The 17,581-nt window shown below is 45.5% G+C and overlaps 1 protein-coding gene across 1 annotated transcript in view; it reads right to left on the minus strand.

The window, feature by feature from the left end:
- The window catches only part of PKHD1 (PKHD1 ciliary IPT domain containing fibrocystin/polyductin), a 254,042-nt gene that overhangs the window by 179,584 nt on the left and 56,877 nt on the right, over window positions 1-17,581 (minus strand). Inside the window, exon 35 of the mRNA XM_054063619.1 lies at window positions 15,105-15,255. Coding sequence (XP_053919594.1) covers window positions 15,105-15,255 — 151 coding nt within the window. The remainder of the gene's footprint in view (window positions 1-15,104; window positions 15,256-17,581) is intronic.

Here is a 17,581-nt window from a genome sequence, read left to right on the forward strand (position 1 = left end):
AACAAGCCACACAGTCATTAATTACTCAGACGGGGGCAGCTGCAAAAGCAGTGAGAAGACCCAAAAGCCAACTGTAAATAGTTCATCGAGCTGATTAGTTCAGAAAAAAAAAAATGAGTGGGCAGTTTTGGAGGCCCGAGCCCATGGCACAAGTCAGTCTCAGGCCAATTTGCATCTGGACGATGGCATGAAAAACAGCTTAATTCCTGTCTAAAAAGAAAAAAAAAAATCCCAAGCAACTAAACCAGCAAAACTGCTGAAAAAACAACCACCAGAAAAATGCTTTTCCAGCAGGGGAGTAATCGCTGCAATTTCCAAGCACAGAAGGTAAGGCTCTTTGCACCAGAGGTATTTAATTAACTACATGGAGTATTAGTTAGATCTAATGGTGCTTTCACAGGGCACTGAAAAGACATCGCTGTTTTCAGGGGCGTATGTCCCAGATACAGCGTGAGTCAGCTTCCCATACACAAGCAACAAAGCTCACCCAAATACAAGGAAAAACACCAAATAATGGGAGGATGTGAGCTACATTAAGCTATTCTGTAATTAAGCAAACCATGGGAAGGTCCAGGTAGATTTACAACACACGCATCAGTCCCAAAGTGTTGTTCTTGGGTCTTTCAGGGTCTTTTGAGAGGTACAGTGGGGTGCTGATCCTAGAACTTGAAACCTCAACTTCAAATGTTAAGGAAAGCACCCGGAAGCAGAGGAAATGTCTTGGAGCACATGAAGAGCCCTGTTTCACAAAATGCAATTGTTCTCTACAGAAACTCACTGCTAATTCACAAGAATCTCCCTAATGTTCATTTATGGTCTGATATTCCGAGGCAGTTTATTTCAGTGGAGACTATCCCAGTGCAAAGTTTTAATCACGAGCCCAGCTTCCATCAAAGTCCCGCGCATGTAAACACATTGGGGAATTCAGTGCAATCTTCCAGTTCAGACATAACAGCGATGGTTTCCCCTTCCCAGAGCACAGCTAAAGGGCATACATAATTTACACATCTCCCTAAACCAGTGATTTCTCAAAGGATGAAGGTTTCAGAGGTAAATTAAAAATGGCACTTTAATGATAATGAGAAAATTGCAACATCAAGTTGTTTACACAAGTGGAGGAACCAGGCCCGTGACTGTGGTGAACTCTGCAGTACGCACTGTGCAACTATTGTCTCACAAGTGAATGATCTTGACTTGCTTTAACTAATCTGAGAGCAAATATTGCAAATACAAAGATCAGCTTAACAATTTTCCAAGCACCTGCAGGAAAAGAAGTCAAATCTCATGCCAGCCTGTCAGTAAGGATTTCTGAAGGAGTGCTACAATAAATGGGGTGAGAAGAACAAGGGTGTTTGAACGCAACAGTGTCGATGGAGATCTGATGGTGACCAGGTTTTTGGATCAGGCAAGAGAAGACAAAAAAAAAGCCCTGTGAGAGGGCTGGAGGCCAGAGCACTGGTGTGAAGTTCAGCCTTTGACTTTCACACGGCTCCTGTGAGGAGCAGGGAATACAAGTGAACTGATACACAAAACATCTCCACTGGAAGTTACCGCTTTCTCAAATACACACCCTTGCTTCAGAGCAGGGCCCTGCACAGAGGTAGGGAAGTTACTGAAGTCTTCACTTTATGTGTCAGAAGTCAAGTTCTGAAGGAGGCTAGAGACTAACTGCTGAGGCACACTTAAATGACCACCACTGCCAGCACTGGGAGCCAGGGTCTGCCATCCAGTGTCCAGAGACAGGCAGTGAAGCTGGCGAAGGGGCTGGAGCACGACTCTTACGGGGAGCAGCTGATGCAACTGAGGTGGGTTAGTCTGGAGAAAAGGTGGCAGAGGGGAGACCTCATCGCTCTCTAGGTTGTGATGAGGTGGATGTTGCTCTCTTCTCCCAAGTAACAAGTGATAGGACAAGAGGAAATGGCCTCAAGTTGTGCCAGAAGAGGGTTATGTTGGCTGTTAGGAAAACTTTCTTTACCTAAACTGTTGTCAACCACTGGAACGGGCTGCTCAGGGCAGTGGTTGAGTCCCCATCCCTGGAGGGATCTAAAAGACATATAGACCTGCCGCTTAGGGACATGGTTTAGTGGTGGAGTTCATAATATTAAGTTTATGGTTGGGCTTGATGATCTTAAAGGTCTTTTCCAACCTAAACACTTCCGTGAATCTAAACCAACCCAGCTAAGTTTGCTGAAACAGAGCAGTAGTGTGTGTTCACAACAGCACGGTAATGCAAACCAGCTGGTGAGAATCTGTCCTGTGACGCTGCACCTGCAACGCAGGGACAGGAGCAGGCGTTGGGCAGGGGTAGGGACCTGGGCAGCAGCTGAGGCACAGGGAGCTCTCTAAGCTGCATCCTTGTCCCTCCCTTACCTTGTGCTAAAGGGCGCAGGGTTTGGAGCTCTCAGCAGCCGGTAGGATCATCCTGTTCCCACAGAAGTGGGTGGCAGCAACCAGCAGTGCCAGTGGCAGAGCTCTGCAATGGAGACCAAAGGGCAGCACTGGGGAAGCCTGCACTGCTCGTTCAATCCTGCACCTACCCAGCAGGGAGAGGGTTTCACCCGGCTCAGCTGTTATTTCAGTAATGCAAGCTTTTTAAACAGCTCAGCCTAGTTTGCGAGCTTTCAGAGTCCACTTCCAAATGCAATGTCCTGTTTAGTTTTAGCACATCAACAACGTGCTTTCTTAGCCTATCTGTATGCATTATCTACTGCCGTAATGTATCATGGACTGAACTACAGCATCATTACAGGTAAGTGCTCAGGTTTAAATGCAAACATAATTGCATAATGCGGTACAGCCAGGAAGAATAATGCAGGAAATAGAGCCAGCTCCATCTGATAGTGCCATCTGACTGGAACGCCGGCCGTTCGGATCAAACGCACAGCCCATATGGGGCAACCAAGAATAAAAGTGCATTGTGGTATCTTTATTGTCATCATCAAAAACACTTATCTGCCAGAAAGGTAAAAAGGTGAAGATGGAACTCTTACAGCAAGGGTCACATAAGCGATAGGGTAACACTGGGTTATGATGGCTGGGAAGAGGTCACGCCTCAGCAAAAGCTACCTTCCAACTGTCACTCTGAGCTGAACTTGCCAAGTTCTAATGGAAATCTGAGCACTAAGTGGCATTCAGAAGGCTGCTAACACCCATGTTATTTCCCTACAGTCAAGGGTATCTATTTAATTGCAATAAATCCAGATAAACCCTCCAAACCTACTGTGCGAGAAGCTGCACAAACATGGGAGAACCTTCCTGACACAAGACACCTTCCAAATGAGGACACGTCTACAGCAGATATGTACACTTTAATACATTTATTTTATACAGCTAAAATTAGAACCGATTCTCAACGGAACAGCAGTTCCATCTATTTAATTTTCATTTTCAGTAGTTTGGGCTCACAGTGGCATACAACAGGCAGTTTCAGCAGGGGTGCAGACAGCACCGCAACACAGAAGGCAGCTGAAGCTAATTTAGTGCACTCTGCACTGAACTGCTATGCTATGAACGACTACGCTTCTGCTGAAGAGCAGCATCACATGTTATGGGACAGTAACCACTCCTGTCATTTCAAGAGATTTTAGCCCAAACTTCATTCAAAACAGACAGCAAGATGCGAGACTGGTGGCAGATAGAGCCTCTCGACAAACTCACTACCCTCTGAACTGAGAGGCCTTTGAGCCGCAAGCACAAACTGCCGCTGTTTGAACTATAAAGCCTTCTCTCTGTCTTGCAGGGCTGTAATAGCCCATCTTTGTTGGGAACGCCGGTCCCCTGAAATAATGCACACTCCATGGCTTTCCTATCTGCCCTCCCACGCACATCCTTGTCTGCCTCTTAATCATTCGGCAGGACATAAAATCCACAGTCCTTTTACCCAAGGACCCCTGCTGGTGCATCCTTAGTTCAGTATCTCAATACATTTAATTTTTAAGGGTGCAGCTGTGTGCCTGGTAGGCATTTCCAAAGACAGATCTGATTTCTTGATTCTTTGGGGGAAGAGATGGGCACTGTAATGTGGAACATACTCAAATGAGGATGTATGTACAGGAGGTGAAAGCGCCTCGATTCAAACCCAAAACGCCCTACCCATTGCTAGCTACCACCACCTGGAGGAACTTATCCAAACTTGTTACCCTGCAGTACCTGCCTTCAAGTCCCTCAGGTACCCAGCAACCCAGAAACCACCTTCTTCTGGACCTGAAAATGGACAGTGTCATGGGCCTGTGCTGCTGAACCGCGACTGCAGTCCATCACGCATGGAAGATCGCAGTTTTTGCAGCATTGCCTGGGCCATCTGAGCTCTGAGGCACATTTTTACCTCCAGTAGCTCTATCTCCTGACTCACCCCTACGCTGACCCCAGCAGGGCTCCCAGAAAGCTGCTGCCGAGCAACAACTGCCCAACAGCTTCTTCTGCACCAATTCATTTGGCACAGAGGGGTTCAAGACAATGAGGAACTAAGTCCCAGGAATGGGAAAACACAGACAGACTGAGCGACCTTGGCTGAGACATCTCTACAATTAACAGAGTTGTTTCACACTTCTCCAAGCAGCTTTGCAAAGTCCAGTCTGAATGTCTAAAGTGTGCTGCCTCGCTGTGCCTGCTCACGTGAGCGTGCTGCTGAGCTCAGGGAAAACCTCTCCTCGACACTGAAAGCAAAAACCATATCTTCCATTCACCAAACACAAGTTAAGGCAAGAGGAAAAAGGGCAAATAAATGAGAATTAGGGAGTGAAAGAGCAAGGTCGGAGGGGGGTGCGTGGGGGTGTGTGTGTGTGAAAGAGGGAGAACCATCATCCCAAAGTGGGTGAAGCTGACCCTGACCCTTGATCAGAATCTCAGACCCAAAGATGATGTGTGAAAGCAGGAAAACAAATCAATAAGCAAAACAGCAATCTCTTTCCTCAATTTCATTTGAGGAAGTCAAATTACCGAGCCCCTCACAAACTGTCTTTGGCTAAAATCACCGCTAATGAGCTCTGACGTTTGAAATGTAACTGCGTATGAGCTAACAGCTCCCAGCCCTGCACCACCCATGACGTTAACTGGGAATATTTTGTTAAAGCCACAGACGGGCTAAACTGCCACTTCATTGAGAAGATGCAGCGCTCATGGGGAAGTGCTCATAGTGTCCACTTCACCTGGTGCTTCCCGGCCCTCAAACGTCTGCTTTTCTTCATGGAGACCACAGAGCTCTTGGTCCCCTCTGCTCCTTCCCATCACTGTCATAATTATATGCTAGGCTTTACGAGGTAGCCTTATGATCCCTTAATGAAGTCCTTTGCTCTGCAGCTCTTCAAAAGGACAGATTGGACACAAGGGGCTTCCACTTCGGGAGCTGCTGATCAGGGGAGGGTACCCAGCACTTAGCAAGCAGTTGTTAAGTCAGTCTGTCACACAGACTCATCATGGAAAAAGCCTGTTTTCATTGGTAAGCACATAAAATTAACCCTTTCCTTAAAGACAGAAGGAAGGCTGTAGTAGGTTAATTGTGGCACAGCACTGGAATAGGTTGTTTTCCCCCCCGTTGCAGGAATTCTTTTTAAAATTTTTAATAAGTCCTAGAATCAGAGAATCATTAAGGTTGGAAAAGACCTGTAAGCTCATCCAGTCCAACTGTCAACCCAAGACCACCGTGCCATGTCCCAAAGCACCACATCTACATGGGTTTCGAACCCCTCCAGAGACTCCACCACTGCCCTGGGCAGCCTGTCAGTGCCTCACCACTCTTTCAATAAAGACATTTCTCCTAATATCCAATCTAAACCTCCCCTCGTGCAACTCAAGGCCATTTCCTCTCATGCCATCGCTGTCTGAACTGAAGCAGTACAGCAATTCACTCTGACTGCACACCTAGCTCACACTGCTTACTCTATGAAAACCCTTCTGATAGCACCAAAAGTAACAAAACTGGGAAAAAAAAGTAGAACTTAAAAAACCCACAACAAATACTACTCATGCGTACTCTACTCCTTACTCTAAAGTCTGTACACAGAAGAAATCACAATGCAAGATGATTATCTTTCCATTGCTACCAGCAGCTCAAGACAAGACCAAAACTTTCAAGGTTTCTGTTATCCTCAGCATTTACCTACATTTTTTCTTAAATGAAGTGAAACTCCACTGTGCTCTCACACACGCACACTTCATCCAAGACTGCTTCTCACATCTGGTGGATTGGATGGGAAGCCTGATCCTGCTCTCATGGCTAGAGGACAGCCCAGGTACCAAACTCTGCTCTTTGGAGCTCCCTCCCTATAGAGGCAGCGCAATCCAGCACCCACCTCGCACCAAACGCGAGATGTGACAGTGGCGTCACCCTGGGCTCGGGTATATTCCACAGCCCAGCAGAAACATTGCAGAGATGGAAAGAGAGGGAGATCCTGCTCCTCTGCAACCATCGGTAGGGACAGCCAGCCCACCAGCTGTATCCTGCCAGTGCTTCTCCAAATGAGCAAAGGCCCCTGAGAAAGCAGTAGCTTTGCATGCACTCAGCAAGTTTCTGTCCTGCATAAACGCCTGTGAATAAACCACCAGGAACTAGGACCAACTTCCCAGGGACATGGAACCACTACAGGACTGGACATATGCCAAAACTCACATCCAGGCTCAGCATTTTGCATATTAAATCAAATCAATATCAATGCAGATGAGGGAACCAGGGCATTCGGAGGGAGGCTTAAAATTAGTTCAGAACTGGGAATTCAAGTATCAATTGGAGCCTTAGCATGTATTTAAGTTCCTAACATGAAACACCAAGAAAACATTGAAATAAAATAAAATAAAACAAAATAAAATAAAATAACTCTAATTATTGCTTGAGTCTCAAGGGAAACACACTCCACCTCCACACCTGCTGTTTCAGTGCTTCATACCAGGGACCAACACCATGGTCAAAGCCAGTCCTCAGCCTTGGCCACAGGCTTTTGGTGGTATGTGAACAGCATGAAGACAGCATCTCCATCGATGGTTCAACAACATCAGCAGCCCCTCCAATTGTTCCACTCGGGCAACGTTCACTCTACTGGAATCTCCCACCTTTCAAAACAGGATGACAACACCCCCCAGCCCTTGCCGGGTGCCAAACCACACCCCAGAAACATTTGGGAAGTGATTGCAGGTCAGCCAATACCTCTTCTACACAGAAAACTCCCACGTGGTGCATCAAGTCCGCTGTATCGCTCTTTTTGGGAGGGGGCAGAGGACACTAAGATGATGACGGACTACGCGTGTCTCCACGCGGTTCAGCCCTTTTCCAATTGAATTCAAGATGGGGAGTTGGAGAAGGCCTCCTTCTGACTCCAACCAGGGCCCAAGGCCACACAACCCAGCACAGACCCAGACATCAAACACTCACAGCCCCTTTCCCCCAGCCAGGAGCGAGTCCCACAGATTGAGAACCAGAGCCGTGCTTTCAACTGCAAACAACCCTCCACCCTCCAAAACAGCCTAAACACCAAGAGAGTCAATTAGAGTCTCTGTCATAATTAAACAGGAAGATGGCTACAAGTGTCCTTGCAAGAGCCTGGGAGCAAGCAGAGAGAAAACATGCCCGTAGTCCCTTAGGAAGGCTTCCCTACACCTTCCTGACCTTAACGCAAGCCTTCACCTTGTGCAGGAAGGGAAAGAGCTGCTTTCTTTGCCTGGAAAATGCGAGTGGAAAGGCTTTGATGTGCTGTGGGTTACAGGGCGCTGGCATCCCGTCCTGAGGGCAAGAGCGTCCCATCCCGGGACAAACTTCTGATACGCCTCTAGTGCAGCAGTACGAGTGATGGGGAGAAGAGAGCTCCCTGAAAGAAAACACAATTTAAGAAGCAATATTCTCAGAGACACTACAAAGAAGATGGGATTGAAAAAAAAACCATAATAAAATCTAAGAGGTTGTTCAAAATGGGGAAATAAAAAATTGAAAGCTACCGTTCAATCCTTCGTTTTTTTATTTGACAGCAGGGGAGGGAAGAGTTAAACCCCACACCAGGAAGCAAAAAGTTGAAGTAAAAGGAAAAAAAAAAAACCATACACCACAAGCCCATCTCCTAAATTTCCCATCGCAGCCCAGGGCCGATCCCATTAAAAAAAAAATTATCAAAAAAAAAAGAAAAAAACCCACCAGAAAACCACAGGAAGGAAGCGAATCAATTTTGCTTATCCTTTTCTCACACACCTAGCAGACACTTTTTTCTAATTATTTATTTATTTACCTCCCCCCTTCAGAGCAAGGCCCTTATTTTCTCATTTAGTCCAACAGAGATTGTCCTCCTGGAATGACCTTTCTCTCCCTCTCCCCCTCTCCCCCGTCCCCCCTCCTCCTGCTGCCTCCAGGCCGTTGCCCTCGTGCCAGTAACCAGATAACACACTCGATCAGAGATTTTTTTTAAAAATCACTGCAAAGGCACCGGGGCTGATAGTGGCATCAATCCTGGCCTGACACGGGCTCGGGTCAACCATTTATCTCCTCGCATTGCCTGTGGTTACTGCTGGGGCCATCTTGGTTCTCTACGTCTTAACAGCCTTGCAGACGGTACCTCTCTGCTCCGACAGCATCCGCACCCCAAGACCGCCTTTGTGCTTTTGTTTCTGTCAGATCGTTATGGACTCCTCTATTTCTTTTCTGCGAGGCTTGCAATTCTCAGATGGCTTTGTTGCGTTCTCTGCCCTGCTCTGAAAACAATGCTGTCACCAGGCAGGGAGGTTAAGAAATAGGGAACACGGAGAGGAAAGGTGGGCTTGCTGGGCTTTTAAAAGTGAACATCTATGAAAAACGCACACACAATATTTTAGAAGAGTTTCATCTAGTCCTACTCCTGGACATCCCATCTGGTGTGCCATTTTGTGGCTATTCTTGTCCATCCGCACTGCCAAAGCGCCCAGGAGCCCTGCGCCAAGCCCAGGACACCGCAAGGGCAGGTGCTATCAGCATGTTCCCTAATAAGCTGTAGTCAAAGGAAACCTCTGTGAGATGTGATCCCTATGGCCAAATAATGGCTTCTGGAGTTCCACGGTATCCAAAGGGATGCGCTGGAATGAAATATCATATTTTATTACGACACTCCCTTTGAGAAGAGGGGAACTGCTTTATTAAACTCTACAAACAAACTACGGATCAAGCTGGAATCTGCCCTGTTCCTTTCCCTATGTTTTTCTGCACCAGGTTTAGGATGGTGAAGAAGAAACACCACCCTTGAAGCACACTTTGCCATCAATCCCCACTCTACGAGGATGCAGGGCAGATGGCACTGTTCACCTCAGACCAAGAGGGAAGAAGCACAAACCTGACCGCTCCATCTCTAGTAGCACGTGGTGCCAGAACTCGTTTACAGGCCCCCGCTCAGACCACGGCACATCCATCCTCGCAGGCAGTGTGTTTCATCCTGACCCTGCCTGACCAGTCTCAAACTGGTGTGGTGGCTTTCCTCTGGGATATTACAGTGAAAGGGAGCACTGGGGAAGGCAGAGAAGGGATCTTTTGCCCTTTCTGACAGCTTTTGCTGCTCCAGGAGAAAAAAAAAAGGAGAGTATAAGAGGAGAGCAGGTGGAGAATGGACAGGCAGAGGACACCAAACGGACTAAGCGTAAGTGTGAGTGTGTGCCAGGACTGTGCCGACCTCAGAAGGTGAAGGGAAAAAGCTTGAAAAGCAACACCCCACCTTCACCCTCAGGTGCTGGTGCTTTACTGAACTTACTGGATTGGGGTATTATTTTTTTCTTTTTAAAACAGAAGTTACTTTTAAAATATTTGACCATAAACTGGAAGGCCACACGCAGCTACAAGCAGGGGCAACCAACTATGAGCACTTCACCCTCAAAAATACACACAACACATCCATGCAACGTGAGGATGGCACTAAAACAAGAGTGAAAGAGCATCGTACATCTGCCATGCAGAGCACAAAGAGCCTGCTGGCCCTGCAAGAAAGAGCCGCCTCTCATCACTTGTAACCCTCACAGACAACACGGTCGGGATATTCGACATCAGTTCTGCTGTGAAAGATAAAGTAGCAGCCCTTGACGTCCAGAACGCTCTGTGCTTCCAGAGAGCTTTTCATGCTCCCCACAAAGATGCCTACGATTTGCCACCTATATAAAGTACCAAATATCTCCAACATCATCTAATCTCCTTCCTCACCTCCAGTTACCGTGGTGTCCAGAGAGACAGTGAATGGGGAAAAGGATGGAAAAAAAAAAAAAAAGGAAAGGATCTGCAGAGGAATCCAAAGGATTTGATGAGATAGTCCTGACTGCATTAAGTGCCAGCTGAAAAGCAAGGATCTCTTAGGTGACTGTGCAATATCGCAGACACAGCCTTGATGGGTTTTTTTCCCTTTCTTTCTTTTGCTGAGAAGTGAACAAAGCAGTGATCCTGATATCAGTCACCAAGCTAAGAATTCACAGATCCTCAATACTCTAAGCTACTTCTTAAATCTCAAGACTTTCCCTTAATGCCCTATCTAAAAACAAACTAAAGGCAGCTCAGCACACCCAGGCAGAGCCATAATCCAGGATGGCATTTTTATCTAGCATGTTATTCTTTTATTAGCCTCCTATTTCTTAATAGAGCCCCCTCGAGGGCTGGGTTGGAGAGAATTCACTAGAATACCAGTTCAGCTGACTTAATACATGGCATCTGCCCTCTGACGAGCATTATATCACCCATCTGGGCCAGCGGAGGAGGGGCAGTCGGAGCAGGGAAACCCTGCTCCAACAGCACGCTTGCATGACGATTAGGTCTGGTCCAGTGATCCGGAATAATAATCTGAAGGCTCACTAAGCATAATGGTTTCGGAGACATCCAAGCCTGGTCAGACCTTCCCAGGAGCATCCTTTTTGTGCATTTCGCATGTCTCATCAGTGTCACGGCAGCTGACATCTCATTACGCAGCCCAGGTGGAAGTGGACAGGTACTGAGTGAGCATTAGAACTGCTCTTCTCCCTTTTATTATTTAATTCATAACTTCCCATTATCCAGTGTATCATGAAACTGAACTAATTAAGTCCTGTGGGATACACAATCAGTGCTGTGTTTCCCCCCCCCCTCCTTTTGGTAGGCTAAACTGCATTACATACCAACATAGAGATAATTGTGCAACTCTTCTTTAGATAAAAACGGAGCAAGTTACAAGCACTAACGCTGACGGACGCAACAGAGGGGCAGACGCCTGCTGCTTACTTCACATGACCTAATTAAGCCGCACTGGGGCAAACACTTCAAACACAAAGTGAGACGAGGGCCTAGGTCTGTTTCTAAAGCTGTTTCTCTGGGGAATGGTGGGGCACAGACCAGACCCCAGGAAAAGGCCAAGCAGGTGAAACCAAATTTCATGAAGTCTGCTACGTAGCTCACAGGTCTTCAGCCAGCAACTTGAACCCCCCAAAATTGTGGTGGTCATCTGGATTCAGAGCTGAGCCCAGCTCAGACTGTGACCACGTAAGCAACAGCTCACAGACCGGATCTGAAGGGACAGAGCTTAAGTAATGGATATTGCATCACCTACCAGAAAATACAGCTGTTTTCCTGCCCAAAAGTTTTCAAAAGGATTCAACCTGAACAGCAAATTCAAGCAAGGGACTCAAGGGAGAAGCATGCAGAACATGAACAGAACAGGCAGTATCTGCAAAAAACAACCTCATTTTCAATAGCTACAGCTCAATTTTCAAGAAAAATTATGTTGAAGTCAGAGGTGGAAGAGCACTCTTCTCTGCAGATTTAAGCTCAGCCATCTCGCACAGATCATCCGAAAATTAAGTTATCTATGTGAAGCTCCTAATTTTCATTAAAATAGATCTTTATATGTATTTATCACGAGAAAAAAAAAAAAAGGAGTTAATGAAATAGAGGAAAAAACTGCACCTGTGAAGATTTTGTGTCTAGGTACAATGATCTTCTAGTACCTGGAGGTATTGTATATCTGAGACAATGAAAGAAGTTTGAAGGACAATGGCGGTTGTGGTGTTTGCTAATCTTTTCAGATAATTTTGGTGTTTCTGGCTTATACATGCACTCACAATTCAAGCAGACAGCAAGGCAAACTCGTGGAAGTATATATGATATATTCTGGAATTGAGTAGAAAAACTTAGGACTGGGTCTGGCAGCATATTTTTATTTAGCACCCAGCAGGTACAACTAAGGCCAATTCTTGGATGAGTTACCATAGACATTTAATGCATTTAATGCTGACGCACAGATCCTGAGCGAATTCACTGTCTGGATACTGTTCTGAAGAGTCAAGCAAGAGGAAAATGAACTATTTCCTGTGCAAGGCTCCTGACAGTCAAAGAAGGCAGATCAAGCCGACAGACGTGTCTCTGCCAGTCATTGTACGAGAGAATCCTTACGCAGGGATTCCTCTTCAATGTCACTAGGTTTATATCTGTGAGCTATTGTTTACAGGGTGGATAAAAGCATCATAAAAACACAGAACTGGAAGAGATCACCATCTCACTGGAGATCGGTTTCCTGCTACTGGGAGTACCAAATCACCAGCCCCTCCCATGGACCCCCTATGCTCTTTCCCCGGCATCTCTGGAGCCTTCTGCCCAGCATTTTCCCACCAGGAGATCAGTGCAAAACCTTGCCACATTCACAGTTCTACACTTGACTCATTTCCAGCCTACCAAATCCCAACTAACCACAGTAATCTCAAACCCAATGGACAGGTCCTATTGGGTGTCTTATAAAGGCTGAAGGAAAAATTATTTCACCCTAGAGCTTACATCCCTTTAGACTCAAGTTCCTCAAACCAACCTTTTAATGGTTTTTCAATTTTCTGCTCTGAACTGAGGTTGTTCCCTCTTAATGCCAATGCCTCCTCCCACTATCGATAACACGAGCCTCTGTCAGCCGTTCTTCAATGCCTCTTTTTACCTCCAATGCCATCCTGGAGCTTAATTCTGCTCCACCATCACCTAAAGCCCTCTACCCCAGCCCTCCCACAAAGCCCAGCTGTGATGAGATGCTGCAGAGTTATCAGCCTGCCCGAGCATCGTTCAGCTCGCAGAAGACAAAGCACCGAGCAAGGTAGCTGTGCCAAGAACAGCTACAGATCAGACCCGTTTCTTATGAAGTGCTTTGAGATCCTCGCATGAGAGTGCAATAGAAGTGCCAGATGTTATTATAAAAGAGACGCAGCCCCATTACTTGTACACAGAGTTGTGCTGCCTGCTAATAGCACCATTATCCGAAGGCACGTGGTGCTATTAATGCATTTCACTGCTTGGTGCTGAACCTGGGGACCATTATTTCCACTAGAAAGGTAAGGCCAGTTCACATGACATGATTTAAACCTCTACAGTGAAGCATGCATATGCTGCTCCAGGTCGTAAATCTTAACGGGATGCTGTCAGCTAGAAAGGGACCAAAATTGAAACCATTTATCTGAACTCCCCACCCATCCGCCTCTGCTCACCCAGGCCAGTTTTGGGAAGAGGGATAAAATGATTCTAAATGCCCGCTGGGTTCATTAATAGCAGCAAATCCCAGATCTAAAAGCACTGTTGGTTTCATCCTGCTCTCCTTGAATGAATGAATTCATTCAGGACACTCAGGACTTCTTTGGTTTTCCCCACGCTGAACAGAAATACCACGGCAGGGACAAACCTTACGATTTCTTCCTATTCCTGCTCCCACCTGAGTCAAAAGACAACCTGTCGTCACCTCATTTCTGAGACTACAGGACCTGTAAGCTGTTCAGCTCACTGCCAGCAGTAGGTAATCGTTCCCCCATGCCGCAGCCCAGGCTTTACAGTGGTAGAGGTGCCCTTATCAAACCCGGGAAGCAAAATATGAGTGAAAGGAGCAGTTACCATTTGATCTGTTATTTGCCCTCCTGGCCTCCTGCAGCTGCCAACTAGCAATTTTGTTCTTATACTTGATTTTTTCCTTAGCTGGGCATGTTTCTGGTAGTGTAACCAGCAAGGCTGACAAGTAAATGAACACTAATAGGTAAAAGGCTACACGTGACATTCCTTCACAGATCAAGGACAGACTTCGCAGAAGGATAGAAAACAACTGTACTTTAAGATGCTCAGCTGCAGTCATAACATACACGTAAGGAAGATTTGCAGGGCAACTATTCAGAGACTCTTAGTAAGAGATTTAGAATCTAATCATAGAAATCAAAACGACTCTGCCAGGACATGATAGCTACGTCTGGGGTGGTGGAGTAAAGGGAATGCCATTGCAGAGGTAAAAAATACCATGTTGGCTTTAACATCAACAATGAGCAAATGAACTTCAGTTTCCTAGGTTTCAACCACACTGAGAAGACTGCTTAGTAATTTGACTTAAGAGATCAAAACCAGCATTTGTTTTTTGTTATAAAGCCAGTATGTAACTCTTCCCACTCGCGCTGCCCTGCATGTGGTGCGTCTGTGCCACTCTTTAGGAGCTGCTCATTTAGGAAAGGCTGGTGACAAACGCATGGTTGTTGTTTGCCAGACATCCAGCCCCTCTGAATTTCTTCTCACAGGTGTCACAAACCCATGTTCAGCTCAACAGCTCCCAACGCACTACAACATCAAGTCTTAAAGGATGTCTCAGGTTTGCTATGAACTTTTTCAGATACAGAACCTTGCAAGGCTGTCAGTTCACAGCCATAGCTTTTCATAATGAACTCTGCATGCCTTTCTTCTTGCTATATCCACACAGAGCGCTAGGAAGACAGTCCAGTTCTATTTCAGGTACTGAAGAGGAGCAAAAGTCAAATATAACCAGAGCTGCACAAAAACAGAATGATAAGTCTCTGCCAGACTGCTGAAGCTCTCTATCTTGTAGCTTCAATTTCAGTTCCAGTAACACAAAACAACACATTTAGAAGTGACTTTGAATTTGTACATAAAAGGAGTGTTAGAAAAGATAGGCTTTGCCTAGAAAATAAGGTAAAGCTCATTTAAGTATCACAAAATACATGATTAACCATAGTTTACCATTAATTCAGCTGCACTGCATTAGAACTGCTGTTCAAAGTTGGAAAGCATTTAATATTACATATTGCTGCTGCTCAGCCTAAATTGGTTTTTTTTGCCCCCTTTAAATGTACACAATATTACAAATTTAATTTTAAGCTGTTTGAATCAGTCTGTAAAAAAGATTTGATTATACCTGAGTGTTCTGGCCCCAGATTTTCCATATCTCAGTAATCTTGGCGGTAATTGGCTGATTAGCTCCCTCACACTCCATCTCTGCCTCAGTTTCCATGGTAATGTTACAGGAGCTATTATAGATGAGAACTTCATCTCTTTCCACTTTAGGGCTGAAACGAGAAGGGAGGTTAAATGGGGTGTCATCAATCTTAATGAAATGCAATTATTTTTACTCTTATTAATCATTGCAAGCCATTAGCTTGTGGCAACTCCCGGCCACCATTTGTCAAACTTTGCAAATTTCTGTAATTTTGTTTCCATTCTTTTATTGTTTATTTGTTTTCCCCCCCTTTATCTGCACACACTTAGGATGAAAATACATGCAGTAAATATCTCTCAGTGATGCCTTTCTGCTTCTCCAAACTATTACAAAAGGTAGCAAATGCCATTCTAGGACCAAGGCAGGAAGATAAGTGCAGACAACAGCCAGGAAATCAGCAGTGTTGGGATCAAAGATGGACTCCTACACAGAGTAGGGTTTGTTCGCGTCTCCCCCCTCCCCACCTTACTCACACTTAGCAATAGGGAATGAATAACTTGCAACTCCCTGAGGGCAAATGGAGAAATTGGAAAAATCACACAACTGGCTAACTGGTCCCTAATTCCAACTGTGAAAGTATGAGCTCATTTAGGGGTTCCAATTCCTGCTACCCAGCTGATTGCAATGATGCTTTGTTGCTAGCATTGGAACATTAACTTAGTAAATTAATTAAACTTACTTAACAGCCCCAACTAAGCAGATTCGATATATGTGCCAGTGATACCAACAGACATTTGCTCCAAAGCCTCCCCTAGTGCAGAAGGAAGAAGTACAAGAAAAGATGAGGGGGGAGAAGGATTTTTTTCCTTGGCCTTGCAGACGACAGCTGCTGACTTTGGTAGCATTTGGTCATGGGGAGCTACAGGATCCAGCATCCTTGAAAATGAGGGGAAACCCTCCCTCACGGTTACCTCTACAGACTTTGGATCAGGCCAGGATAATCTAATGTCACTCTTCATTCCTTCCGCAGCCATTGCTGCTTCTCCTCCTCTCCCCACACCACTGTTGTGGTGTTGTGTTGATGCTCAGACTTGGTGATCTTAGAGGTTTTTTCCAACCTTAATGATTCTATGATCAAATACACACTTGCAACTTTAGGAAGAAGAGCAGACAGGAGACAAGTTATAGCAACAGCAACCAACTCACAAATTGCACAACTTTTCTGAAGATCTAAGAAAGGACAAAGTGCACAAATCAGAGGATCAGACAGGTAGGACCAGGATTTTTATAGATCTTCCGGTTCCTGAAAGCCCCACCTAGCCGGGTTTTCTAAAGTGCTGAAGAGCATATGTTCTACCAAAATTGACCCAACTGGAAAGCCAGTGCACAGAGCTCTCTCAGAAGCCTGATGATCAGGATGATTTGATGAACCTAAAGTTTTCAAGCCATGCTGGATGTAGCAGCTCACCATAAAAAAAGCTACTCATTTTGGGGGCTATTTGTTTTGTTGCCCTTTCTCAGGGTTAAACTGCTAAAGGAAAGAGCCACATTAGAAACAACAACAAGAAGCCGTCTGCCAGCAGCTGAGCCTTTGTAACAGTGAGGGTTTATTTCTATATTTAAGTGAACCTTTCCCTCTGCTGTATCAGTAATCAAAAGGCAGATGTAAGGAACTACACTCATGTTTTGCAGAAACACTTTGAGAACTGCTCTTGTCCTGTACAACGATTCAATGGACAGGGCTCCCTCTCAAAATCGTGCAGGGCTTCTTTCTATGTTACAAGAAAACACTGCCTCTTTCAAATCACCAGCTGTTTCAGAGGCAGAAGGAAGACGTCACTTGCTCGATGCAGGGCATGGGCCCAATGTGACAGGCACTGAAGCCAACACAAGGACCTCCGAATGGTCGTTCCCATCTCTCTCCAAGCAATTAACAAGCTTTGCCTGTGGGTAAAGAGCCAATTCCTCGCTGTCCTCTAGTAACTGCATTCCGAAACCCTAATGCTAGAAACCTGTTAACAGATCACAGCACATAAAGGAAATGTAAGAACAGAAGAGATTACTCGTTAAAGGGAGTTCAGAGACATCTCCTGGTATCAGTGTTGTTAACGGCAAGACTTGCACCTCTCAGCCTTTGCCATTACTCGTTCATAAAGCCCAGGCTGTGGGACAGAGCAGATCAAGAGGAGCTTTATTCAAACCACTGTAAAACGAGTGAGAAAGATTTAACGTGCAGTTAAGCCAGGAATGAGTCCAGTAGCTTTGTCACCATCCCGGGATGAATGTCTTCAGCCTTGAACATTTGCACAGAACTCAGATCCATACATTTTCAATTCCTATTATTATTAGTTACTATTATTAATTACAGCAAACTATGTATATTATTTCAGGAATTCCCAAAAGGAATCTTTTCTAGTTTGAACATTTCAATTTTCAAACAATTTGCTACAAATCCC

This window comes from Cuculus canorus, chromosome 3 (assembly GCF_017976375.1).
Source record: "Cuculus canorus isolate bCucCan1 chromosome 3, bCucCan1.pri, whole genome shotgun sequence".
NCBI lineage: Eukaryota > Metazoa > Chordata > Aves > Cuculiformes > Cuculidae > Cuculus > Cuculus canorus.